This window comes from Microtus oregoni, unplaced genomic scaffold, assembly GCF_018167655.1.
Source record: "Microtus oregoni isolate MIOR12 unplaced genomic scaffold, Mior012 000034F_ref0000314, whole genome shotgun sequence".
NCBI classification, from domain to species: Eukaryota; Metazoa; Chordata; class Mammalia; order Rodentia; family Cricetidae; genus Microtus; species Microtus oregoni.
This window is the reverse complement of record NW_024543093.1, coordinates 3,549,742-3,562,825: the sequence shown is the minus strand read 5'-3', so window position 1 is coordinate 3,562,825 and position 13,084 is coordinate 3,549,742. Positions and strand designations below refer to the sequence as shown.

The 13,084-nt window shown below is 38.3% G+C and overlaps 1 protein-coding gene across 1 annotated transcript in view; it reads right to left on the bottom strand.

Moving 5' to 3' along the window:
• The window catches only part of LOC121432298 (40S ribosomal protein S2-like), a 95,804-nt gene extending 88,043 nt beyond the window's left edge, over positions 1–7,761 (bottom strand). The window contains exon 1 of the mRNA XM_041630159.1: positions 7,689–7,761. Within this exon, the coding sequence (XP_041486093.1) occupies positions 7,689–7,761 (73 nt within the window). The remainder of the gene's footprint in view (positions 1–7,688) is intronic.
• Positions 7,762–13,084: the final 5,323 nt, after the last annotated feature.

Genomic DNA, 13,084 nt, shown 5'->3' with positions numbered 1-13,084 from the left:
GGAAACGGTGCAAGACTTGAAAACTGAAATGGAGGCAAAGAAGAAAACACAAACAGAGGGCCGGCTGGACATGGAAAATTTAAGTAAACAAACAGAGTCTACAGAAACAAGCATAACCAACAGAATACAAGAGATAGAAGAAAGAATCTCAGATTCTGAAGATACCATAGAGAAAATAAACACTCTGATCAAAGAAAACAGCAAGTCCAACAAACTCTCATCACAAAATATTCAGGAAATATGGGACACAATAAAAAGACCAAACCTAAGAATAATAGGAGTAGAAGAAAGAGAAGAAGTGCAGCTCAATGGTCCAGAAAATATATTTAATAAAATTATAGAAGAAAACTTTCCCAACCTAAAGAAAGATATACCTATGAAGGCTCAAGAAGCATACAGAACACCGAATAGGCTGGATCAAAAGAGAACATCCCCTCGCCATATAATTATCAAAACACAAAGCATACAGAATAAGGAAAGAATATTAAGAGCTGCAAAGGAAAAAGGTCAAATTACTTATAAAGGTAAACCTATCAGACTTACACCTGACTTCTCCATGGAAACCATGAAAGCCAGAAGGTCCTGGATAGATGTACTTCAGAAACTAAGAGACCATGGATGCAAGCCCAGATTACTATACCCAGCCAAGCTTTCATTCACTATAAATGGAGAAAATAAAATTTTCCAGGATAAAAACAAATTTAAACAATACGCCGCCACAAATCCAGCCTTACAGAAAGTAATAGAAGGAAAATCACTAACCAAGCAGTCCAACAATGACCACAATAACTCAGACATCTAGAGACCCTTCACCAACACAAATCAAAGAAGGGAAACACACAAACTCTACGACTAAAAAAATGACCGGAGTTAACATCCACTGGTCATTAATATCACTTAATGTCAATGGACTCAACTCACCTATTAAAAGGCACAGGCTAAGAGATTGGATACGAAAACAGGATCCAACATTCTGCTGTTTACAAGAAACACACCTCAACCACAAAGACAGGCACCTACTCAGAGTAAAGAGCTGGGAAAAGGCTTATCAAGCAAATGGACCTAAGAAACAAGCAGGTGTGGCCATACTAATCTCTAACAAAGTTGACTTCAAACTTAAATCAATCAGAAGAGATGGAGAGGGGCATTTTATACTCATAACAGGAACAGTTCAGCAGGATGAAGTCTCAATTCTGAACATCTATGCCCCTAATATAAAAGCACCCACGTACATAAAAGAAACATTGCTAAAACTCAAGGCAGCCATCAAACCGCACACACTAATAGTAGGAGACTTCAACACTCCTCTCTCACCAATGGACAGGTCAATCAGACAGAAACCTAACAGAGAAGTAAGAGAATTAATGGAGGTAATGAATCAAATGGACTTAACAGACATCTATAGAACATTCCACCCAAATAGGAAAGAATATACCTTCTTCTCTGCAGCTCATGGAACCTTCTCAAAAATCGACAACATAGTCGGTAACAAAGCAAACATCCACAGTTACAAAAAAATATTAGTAACCACCTGTGTCTTATCAGATCACCATGGATTAAAGTTAGAATTCAACAACAATGCTACCCCCAAAAAGCCTACAAACTCATGGAAACTGAACAGTCAACTACTGAACCATACCTGGATTAAGGAAGAAATTAAGAAAGAAATTAAAGTCTTCCTGGAATTCAATGAAAATAAAGAAACAACATACTTAAACTTATGGGACACTATGAAAGCAGTCCTAAGAGGAAAGTTCATAGCACTAAGTGCCCACTTAAAGAAAACAGTGAAAGCTCACATTGGAGACTTAACAGCCCAACTGAAAGCTCTAGAAAAAAAAGAAGCAGACTCACCTAGGATGAGTAAAAGACTGGAAATAATCAAACTGAGGGCTGAAATCAACAAAATAGAAACACAGAAAACAATCCAAAGAATCAATGAAACAAAAAGCTGGTTCCTGGAGAAAATCAACAAGATTGACAAACCACTATCCAAGCTAATCAAACGGCAGAGAGAGAATTTGCAAATTAATAAGATCAGAAATGAAAAGGGGGACATAACCACAGACACAGAGGAAATTAAGAGAATCATTAGATCTTACTACAAAAGCCTATATGCCACAAAACTGGAAAATGTAAAGGAAATGGACACTTTTTTTAGATAAATACCATATACCAAAGTTAAACCAGGACCAGGTGAACAATCTAAATAGACCTGTTAGTCGTGAAGAATTAGAAGAGGTTATCAAAAACCTCCCTACCAAAAAAAGCCCAGGACCAGATGGTTTCAATGCGGAATTATACCAGAACTTCCAAGAAGACCTAATACCTATACACCTTAATGTATTTCACAATATAGAAACAGAAGAGTCATTGCCAAATTCCTTTTATGAAGCTACAGTTACTCTGATACCAAAACCGCACAAAGACTCAACCAAGAAAGAAAATTATAGACCAATCTCACTCATGAACATCGATGCAAAAATCCTCAACAAAATACTGGCAAACCGAATCCAAGAACACATTAGGAAAATTATCCATTATGATCAAGTAGGCTTCATTCCTCAGATGCAGGGCTGGTTCAACATACGAAAATCTATCAATGTAATCCAGCATATAAATAAACTGAAAGAAAAAAACCATATGATCATTTCATTAGATGCTGAAAAAGCATTTGACAAAATTCAACACCCCTTTATGATAAAAGTATTGGAGAGATTAGGGATACAAGGGTCATACCTAAATATAATAAAAGCTATATACAGCAAGCCGACAGCTAACATTAAATTAAATGGAGAGAAACTTAAAGCCATCCCACTAAACTCAGGAACACGACAAGGCTGTCCACTCTCGCCATACCTCTTCAATATAGTACTTGAAGTTCTAGCAATAGCAATAAGACAACATAAGGGGATCAAAGGGATTCGAATTGGAAAGGAAGAAGTTAAACTTTTGTTATTTGCAGATGATATGATAGTGTACATAAGCGACCCCCAAAACTCCACCAAAGAACTTTTACAGCTGATAAACACCTTTAGTAATGTGGCAGGATACAAGATAAACTCCAAAAAATCAGTCGCCCTCTTATACACAAACGATATGGAAGCAGAGAGGGAAATCAGAGAAGATTCACCTTTCACAATAGCCACAAACAGCATAAAATATCTTGGGGTAACTCTAACCAAGGAAGTGAAAGATCTATTTGACAAGAACTTTAAGGCATTGAAGATAGAAATTGAGGAGTATACCACAAAATGTAAGGACCTTCCTTGCTCTTGGATTGGGAGGATCAACATAGTAAAAATGGCAATTCTACCAAAGGCAATTTATAGATTCAATGCAATCCCCATCAGGGTCCCATCAAAATTCTTCACAGATCTTGAGAGGACAATAATCAACTTTATATGGAAAAACAAAAAACCCAGGATAGCCAACACAATCCTATACAATAAAGGATTGTCTGGAGGCATTACCATCCCTGACTTCAAACTCTATTACAGAGCTACAGTGATGAAAACAGTGTGGTACTGGCATAAAAACAGAGAAGTTGACCAATGGAATCGTATAGAAGACCCGAATTTTAACCCACAAACCTATTAACACCTCATTTTTGATAAAGGAGCCAAAAGTATACAATGGAAGAAAGAAAGCATTTTTAACAAATGGTCCTGGCATAACTGGATGTCAACCTGTAGAAAAATGAAAATAGACCCATATATATCACCATGCACAAAACTCAAGTCCAAATGGATTAAAGACCTCACTATCAGTCAGAACACAGTGAATCTGATAGAAGAGAAATTGGGAAGTACCCTACAGGAGATGGGCACAGGAGATCGCTTCCTATGTGTAACCCCAACAGCACAGACTTTAAGGGCAACATTGAATAAATGGGACCAACTTAAACTGAGAAGCTTCTGTAAAGCAAAGGACACTGTCACCAAGACAAATAGGCAACCTACTGACTGGGAGAAGATCTTCACCAACCCCGCAACAGACAAAGGTCTGATCTCCAAAATATATAGAGAACTCAGGAAACTAGACTTTAAAATGCTAATTAACCCAATTAAAAAATGGGGCACTGAACTGAACAGAGAATTCTCAGCAGAGGAATTTCAAATGGCCAAAAGACACTTAAGGTCATACTCAACCTCCTTAGCAATCAGGGAAATGCAAATCAAAACAACTTTGAGATATCATCTTACACCTGTCAGAATGGCTAAAATAAAAAACACCAATGATAGCCTTTGCTGTAGAGGCTGTGGAAGAAGGGGAACACTCATCCATTGCTGGTGGGAATGCAATCTTGTGCAACCAATTTGGAAATCGGTGTTTCGGTTTCTCAGGAAATTCGGGATCAACTTACCCCTGGACCCAGCAATACCACTCCTGGGAATATACCCAAGAGATGCCCTATCACATGACAAGAGCATTTGTTCAACTTTGTTCATAGCAATATTATTTGTAATAGCCAGAACCTGGAAACAACCTAGATGCCCTTCAATGGAAGAATGGATGAAGAAAGCGTGGAATATCTACACATTAGAGTACTATGCTGCGTTAAAAAACAATGACTTCTCAAATTTTGCATGCAAATGGATGGAAATAGAAAACACTATTCTGAGTGAGGTATCCCAGATCCAAAAAGATGAACATGGGATGTAATCACTCATAATTGGTTTCTAGCCATAAACAAGGGTCACGGAGTCTACACTTGGTGATCCCAAAGAAGCTAAGTAAGAAGGTGAACCAAAGGAAAAGCATATAGTTGTCCTCTTGGCTATGGGAAGTAGACAAAATTGCCGGGGAGAAAATTGACATCTTGGGGGTGGGGTGGGATGGGTGTAAGGGGAGATCGGGAGAGAGGGGGGAGAGGGGTAGAATGGGGGGAGCTTTGGGAAGGGGGAGGTTTGGGGTGAAGGAAGGATGGATGGGGGAGCACGGAAGCACGGTTCTTAGTTAAGGAAGCCACCTTAGGGTTGGCAAGAGAATTGAACCTAGAGTGGGTCCCTGATACCCAAGCCGAGGTCCCCAGTTAGTTCCTTGGGCAGCTGAGGATGGGGAACCTGAAATGACCCTATCCTAGAGCAATAATGACGAATATCTTGCATATCATCATAGAACCTTCATCTGGTGATGGATGGAGACAGAGACAGAGACCCACACTGGAGCACTGGACTGAGCTCCCAAGGTCCCGATGAGGAGCAGAAGGAGGGAGAACATGAGCAAAGAAGTCGGGACCACGAGGGGAGCACCCACCCACTGAGACAGTGGAGCTGATCTATTGGGAGCTCACCAAGGCCAGCTGAACTGTGACTGAAAAAGCATGGGATAAAACTGGACTCTCTGAGCATGGCGAACAATGAGGGCTTATGAGAAGCCAAGGACAATGGCACGGGGTTTTGAACCTACATAATGTGCTGGCTTTGTGGGAGCCTAGCCAGTTTGGATGTTCACCTTCCTAGATATGCACGGAGCGGGGAGGACCTAGGACTTACCACAGGGCAGGGAAATCTGACTGCTCTTTGGGCTGGAGAGGGTGGGGGAGAGGAGTGGGGGGAGGGGGAGAAGTGTGGGAGGAGGGGGAGGGAAATGGGAGGTTGGGAGGAGGAGGAAATTTGTTTTTTTTTCTCTTTTTTATCTTTTCTCAATAAAAAAAAGTTAAAAAAATTAAAAAAAAGAATCCAGTTATAAATAAAAATATTAAGTTTGTATGTATTATTAATTACTGTAAGTTTATAGTCCTTATGGGATACCTCTAGTCTTAGTTCCTTGTCTTTTGATTTTCTCCATTAACATCCCAAAATGTGGCATCTTGATGCTCCAAGTGAGTAGAAGAAAAAAAAAAGGAACGATATCACTGTAAGGAAGAAAACACTAACAATTTGTGCCAAGTAATACTGTGTAGGAGCGAGTGTAGACTCTGCCCACTACAACTTGATGACCTCCCAAAATAATTTCAAAATTGGAAAAATAGTTTAACAAACTATGATGAAGTCATGTGATCAAATGAAGCAACCTTTAGAAGCATTGAAAATGCCCATAATTTATGTAAAAACAAAAGATAAGTGTATACAATGGCATAATCTAATTTCTATGTTAATTTCTTCAATTAATTACATGCTTGGACATGTCGGAATATAAAGTTTTCGTGGTGAAGTTTTGGGTTTATTCACTTGCTTAGTCATATTTCAGTTCATATGAACTGCATTTATTATATGTGATTACATTTCTACAATGTAGAAACTATAAATCATATAAATAAAACATCTCAGTTTCCCTGTTGTAAAATCCTTCTCTTTTCTCTTTGATTTCAGGATGGTGGAACACTAACTGAGACGCTGATGCACAGGAATCAGCAAGTTTTGCACTTCTGTTTGTCAGTGTCAAGAACAGCAGAGCAATCACAAGACGCTTAGTAGCCTCTGACATCTCTAGCTGCTGAAGTGAATCCTCAGTGTTGCAGAGAGAAAACTAAGACAGTGAACTGTGGACTTCTCCCCACCAGCATGCAACCAGGGAGTTTCACTGTAGGGCAAATGGGTTATGATGTCATCAGTTGTTCTACATTATTCAACCCCAGTACAAACTAGGGGAACATCATGCTGTCTGTGTCCATCCTTTCACTAAAGTGCAGTGCTGTGTCTTGTGACTGGACGTACAAGAACATCTCAAAGAACATAGTGGAAATATCCACTTATTTTTTTTTTATTTTTATTTTTTAATGAAGTACTTACATACTTTATTGGTCTTTCTTTGATCATTAAATAAAACCTATTAAGGTCATCCTAATCATACATCCTGAATTCCACAACACATAGGCAGAAAACTCAAAGTGATGCTGCTTTTAATTTTTCTTAGAATAGGGGGTATCTGAATTTTATCTGAATGAAACTGAATTCAAAAATAAATAAATATCCACTTATTAAATACCAAAAGTTACAATTGATATGTCACAGTCGATGATATTTTATGCATATCTAACTTGATATTTATAAAGAAACTTAACATTAATATTATAGTTCCACACAAACTATGTTAGAATATTAAGTAAATTTGTTTCACACCATTATAAAATCAGCTTACTTTGTCATGTGCTTAGTACTCTCAAGTTGTAAAATTATAGTTAAAATGAATTCTGGTGTATGTGTGTGTGTGCGCGTGTGTGCGCGCGTGCATTTGTGTGTGTGTGTAGATGCCCCTAGAATCCAAAAGGGAGCATTTGACTTAATACCTGGAAGTAGAAGTTACAGGTGATGTGAACAGATGAACAAAGATTCTGGGAACTGAACTCTGGTCAGTCATGCCCCTATGGAACACTGATAACACACACACACACACACACACACACACATACACACATGCTTATTCATGATAAATAGATAAAGCTGAATTCACTACCCTGTAACTTTTATCGTTATTTTGGTAGGTTCGTTCTGCTTCTGAGCAACAATTCTCTGTCAAACGACTGGCTATGTTGACCTGGCAGCAGCTGTGAGCAGTTGCTATTTACTCTGTCTCGTGGGTGCATCAAGGGATCAGACTCAGTGACTGACCCTTCATATCTGTGTTTGTGCAGGTACACTCTGCGGCATTTACACAACTGAATGCTGCCCCAATGATAGATTTCTCAGAACGTGGTGTTGTCATTAACCTCAGCTTGATTCAAAATATTTTTTGTTACTTACTGCTCAGAAAACTTAGAAACGGCTTGGAAAAAGGGTCAAGAAAAGTGCCATGCTCTTCTTCACACGTGTGCATGATTGCCTATGTGTGTAGCTATATCCCACCTACCTATTGCTACCTATCACCTACCTATCTATATACCTTTCATCTACTTATAAATTTGCTAAATTTGGAAGTAAAATCTCTCCCCCCTGCACAAACACACACACACAAACACACACACACACACACACACACACACACACACACACAGAGAGAGAGAGAGAGAGAGAGAGAGAGAGAGAGAGAGAGAGAGAGAGAGATGCTCCTAATATTATTGGCACTTACTTTCAAAGTTTGCTTTATTCCATTTCCCCTTAAGACCTTTCCTCAGACTGAAGAAATCTTTATCCCTTTCTGTTTCATGATAACAAACATGGGGCTATTGGAAAGTAAAAGTTAGCATCATTCCCCTTTTCTATCTTCTCTCATGGAAAGGAAGAAACCACTAAGCCTAATAGTCAGAGTTTGTAAACAGCATTAACCTTAGGTTGTAAAATCTCAGACTACGGACCCCTTTTTTATTAGCTGGAGACATGCATGCTCTGTGCATAGTTCAATGCATTGAATTTGTGGATGATACTGTGCTTGGTGACTCTTTGGGGTGACAAAAGTTTTACTCAAAGAAATCCTTTACCTACAGTTTGACATTAAGATTCTATGCCTCTGCATCTGGGTGCGTAGCTTGGTCTTTTGTGGGGCCTCTAGCAGTGGAACCAAGACCTGTCCTTTACACATGATCTGGATCTTTGGAACCTATTCTCTATGATGGATGTCTTGCTTAGCTTGGTCCTGACTTAACTTAATATGCCATTCTTTGTTTACTCCCATGAGAGGCTTTACCCCTTCTGAAGGGAGAAAAAGGAGTGGATGGGGAGATAGAAGGAAGATAGGGGTGGGAACTGGAGGAGAGGAGGGAGGGGAAACTGTGGTTGGTATGTAAAATAAATAATTAAGAAAGAATTTATCATTTTTTCTTTTGAGATTCTCATCACAAATTAGTGTAAGAAAGGTCTGGTAAGTGATAGATAAGAGGAACAATTTTTGTCTGACTATCATGTAACACATTAAAAACATTATCGGTAATCTCTTTGATAAGGGCCATTAGCATTCATGTGGATATTGCTAAGTTATTTTCACTTGTACTGTAATAAAGTGTTTGACCTTAAATGCTATTTAATGGTATAAAGAGTGGTTTATGATTTCTTGCTTTTATTTTATTTCACTAATTTGGTTTAATTATTTCCTCACACAAATATTTTGTTTAAGCCAGACCCAAAAAGAGGAACATGGGATGTACTCACTCATATTTGGTTTCTAGCCATAAACCAAGGACATTGAGCCTATAATTAGTGATCCTAGAGAAGCTAAATAAGGAGAACCCAAAGAAAAACATATAGGCATCCTCCTGAATATTAACCTTCAGCAAGCGATGAAAGGAGACAGAGACAGTGACCCACATTGGAGCACAGGACTGAAATCTCAAGGTCCAAATCAGGAGCAGAAGGAGAGAGAGCACGAGCAAGGAACTCAGGACCGCGAGGGGTGTACCCACACACTGAGACAATGGGGATGTTCTACTGGGAACTCATCAAGACCAGCTGGCCTGGGTCTGGAAAAGCCTGGGATAAAACCGGACTCTCTGAACATAGCGGACAATGTGGACTACTGAGAGCTCAAGAACAATGGCAATGGGTTTTTGATCCTACTGCACGCACTGGCTTTGTGGGAGCCTAGGCAGTTTGGATGCTCAACTTACTAGACCTGGATGGAGGTGGGGGTTCCTTGGACTTCCCACAGGACAGGGAACCCTGATTGCTTTTCGGGCTGAGTGGGGGGGACTTAATTGGGGGAGGGGGAGGGAAATGGGAGGCGGTGGCGGGGAAGAGACAGAAATCTTTAATAAATAAATAAATAAATTTAAAAAAAGATGAATGAGGAAAACAAAAAATTAAAAAATGTAGAGTTTATGCTACTTCATATAGGAATGAAAAAAAATAAAATTCTAACTAAAATGAACAAATTTATGACTTGAAAAATTCATTTTTATTAAATTTGGGTAATACTATTTAGTCATAATGTTGCAAAGGCTATAATAACTGAGGAAGGAGATGCATAGGTGTGTTAAAATATATAAGTGCTTTTGAACTTTTACCCAGATAAGAGAAAAATTGGGTTACATATTGAGCTTCATGCAACCACCAGGCAAGGTAGGGGATTACTGTGAAAATCCTTCTTTTCCTCATGATTTTAAAAGGTATTGAAATTGAGTGCAATAGCTTCTGAAATTTAATAACCAATATTTGCTGAGTGCTTAGGCTGTTATGGTATGACTCATCACTACGGCAACCACAAGACTGCTTTATGTAACTGCTATCAAGAGGGTAATGAAAACACAGAGAAACCACATAATAAGAGTGAAATCAGGATTGAGACCTCTATGTGTCACTTCCAGACACAAGAAGGCAATTGTCATCTATAATACCATGCCTGGCAGAAGGTCTTTGGTTTTAAAAATGTATTTGTGGTTGAATGAAAGACTATCTGCACTGAAGAATATGATTTTGTTAGGCTGCTGGAGTGTGGTTTTTACTTAGCCTTTGGCTATCGTTCATATGTGGAACTAAGATATTGTAGACCTTCATAAAATACTGATAGAATTCTATAAATATTTGGAAAGGTTACTCAGAAAATTAATTATATTAAAATCTTATATTGAGTATGTATCTGACTGCCTTTTGTAGCAGATATTATAAAAGGGGGCAAGAAACCTGATCAATAATAGATAGGACATTGCAATGAACAGATAGTTGTCAAAATATGAAGAACAAGTGGCCACCAAACAGATAAAAAGTGTTCAAAATTACTAGCCATCAAAGAATTATAAATTATAATTATGATGTGAGTCTATCTCACCCTAGTCAGAATATGAGCCATGAAGAAAACAACAATAAATGCTGAACAATTGTGAAGCAAAGGGAACCCTTACATATTATTATCAGAGTGAAAACTAGTCTGGCCCCAAACTGAATATATATCTACCATTTTACCCAATTATAGCACTGCTGGGTGTTTACCCAGAGGACTCTAAGTCAAGCTCCCAAGTTAATTGCACATCTACATATATTATGACATTACTCATGATAGATAAGTTACAAGATTAGCCCAGGAATACAGAAACAGACTTCCTGGTATATTGCTCCATTTTATTCAAATATGAAGAGTAAATAAAATAATGTAGTTTGCAGAAAGATGGTTGCAACTGAAGATTGTCAAAATGAATAAGCTAAGTTATAGTCAGAAAGAGAAATGTTGTATGGTCCCTTCCACTTGTATCATATCTGTGGGTATGTCATCAAAGTACATGAGAGCATGCATAATGTGCTGAGGGGAAAAAAAGGACAAGCTAGGATGGGGAAACATGGTCAACACATCATATACACTTATGAAAATGCCCTTAGGAATCTCAAGTATATACAATGAATATAGAGCTTAAAACAATGCCATTAATCCTTTTAAACTTGTTTAGTTTTAAATTTTAAACAATTGTTCAGTAGTTTTTACAAGAGAGAGGAGAAACCAGTAGTTCTTGTCATCTGTAAAGCCTAAGTTGTTTAGACATATTAAAAATTTTTTGGTTGAGAATTTTATGGATGTATATATTTTGATCAACAGTAACTGCCAATCGCTCTTCTTCAGTTTTTCCTATATCCACCACCGTTTTCCTCTTTTAAGTTTATGTACTCTTTAAAACCCGCTGAGTTCATTAAATACTACCAGCATGTTGTATTTAACAGCTTGGTAGTTGAACATAGATGTAGGACCCCCACTGGAACACGACAGCCAATCTTGGCTACAACTCTAAAACTGTTTCTCCTTCCGGCAGTCATTGGTTGCCAGTATGGCCTCAGCTCTGGGTGAGAATACATTATTCTGTCTTCAACTCATGCTCGAATGTCTTGACAACAGGAATGTCTTGATCTTGTACAGCTTTTGTACCAGAGTCACAGCCACTGTGAATGTGTGAGTACAATGCCCGTTCACGTCTGTCTTAGAAAAACCATGCCCTACAGTATTTCCATCTCCTCTTCCAAGTCACTGGTCCTGGATGGAAAGGTACGGTATAGATGTCCTATTCAGAGCTGGGCACTCCACACCATTCTTCCCCGCAGAGTTGAGCACGCGACACCAGCTCTTCCCTGAATTTTGAATAGTTGTGACTCTCTTCATTAATCTCCATCCCTTGCACAAAGAAACATCTCTGATGAGGTTTGAGAGCTGCACTAATCTACAGATGCAAAGGTGTGTATTTAGAAAGTAGTTTATTACTATTTCCTTTTTAGAATAATAGTGGTCTTTTTTATTGATTTTTATTGAGCTCTACATTTTTCTCTGCTCCCCTTCCTGCCTCCCTCCTCCCCTTCAACCCTCTCCCAAGGTCCCCATGCTCCCAATTTACTCAGGAGATCTTGTCTTTTTCTACTACCCATGTAGATTAGATTTATGTATGTCTCTCTTAGGGTCCTCATTAAATAGGAAAATAAGCAGCTATGTTTATAGGAAGCCAAACTTGAAAATAATCTTAGGTATGGTGGCACTTAAATTTCTCATTTGATTTCTTGTTGAATAAATGAAGGGATCAGTTAAACAGATGGAATTTTGTGAAGAAATGCATATAAAGTAGAAGCAGAGCATATGCCATATTGTAATTATTACATTATTGGTTTATCCTAGTTCAATGTCTTGTCCATGATTTTCACTGTATGAACCCACATTCTGATATTAATTATAGTAGCTCTGTCAGGCTAATAAGGAAAAATATAAAAAGCTCTCTGGTAGATTACGGTTTTAAAGAGGACCTTAAAGGTTGTGCAGGAGTGGAATTTGTACATGTATTATAATGTACAATGCAGCTTATTTGATCTAGTGGACTAGAGAACAATCACCAACATTTATTGGATTCTATTCTGTACCTCTTTAATTCTTCCACAATTAGATAACAGAACCAACTGAGGTATGCTTTCTTATCTGGTCAGATATACTCTATCTGCAGAAAAGAAAATGTCTAAATATGTAACTGATGCTATTACACTCACAATCCCACATATTGTTACCTGCACAAGTTCAAAAGAGTTGGAGAGGAATTTATGATAAATTAGGAGCTTCAGGCAGTGGGTAATACTAGAAGAGGGAGGATCATTATTTTTTGGGCAGGTGGTGACTGACATGTTGCTCATGCTCCCATGAATGGCCCAACACCTTTGCTTGTATGAGCATAGCTAACTGGACTTAGTGATTATTAAAAAGAGAAGACATGACTTTTTTTTTTTTTTTTGGATTTTTTGAGACAGGGTTTCTC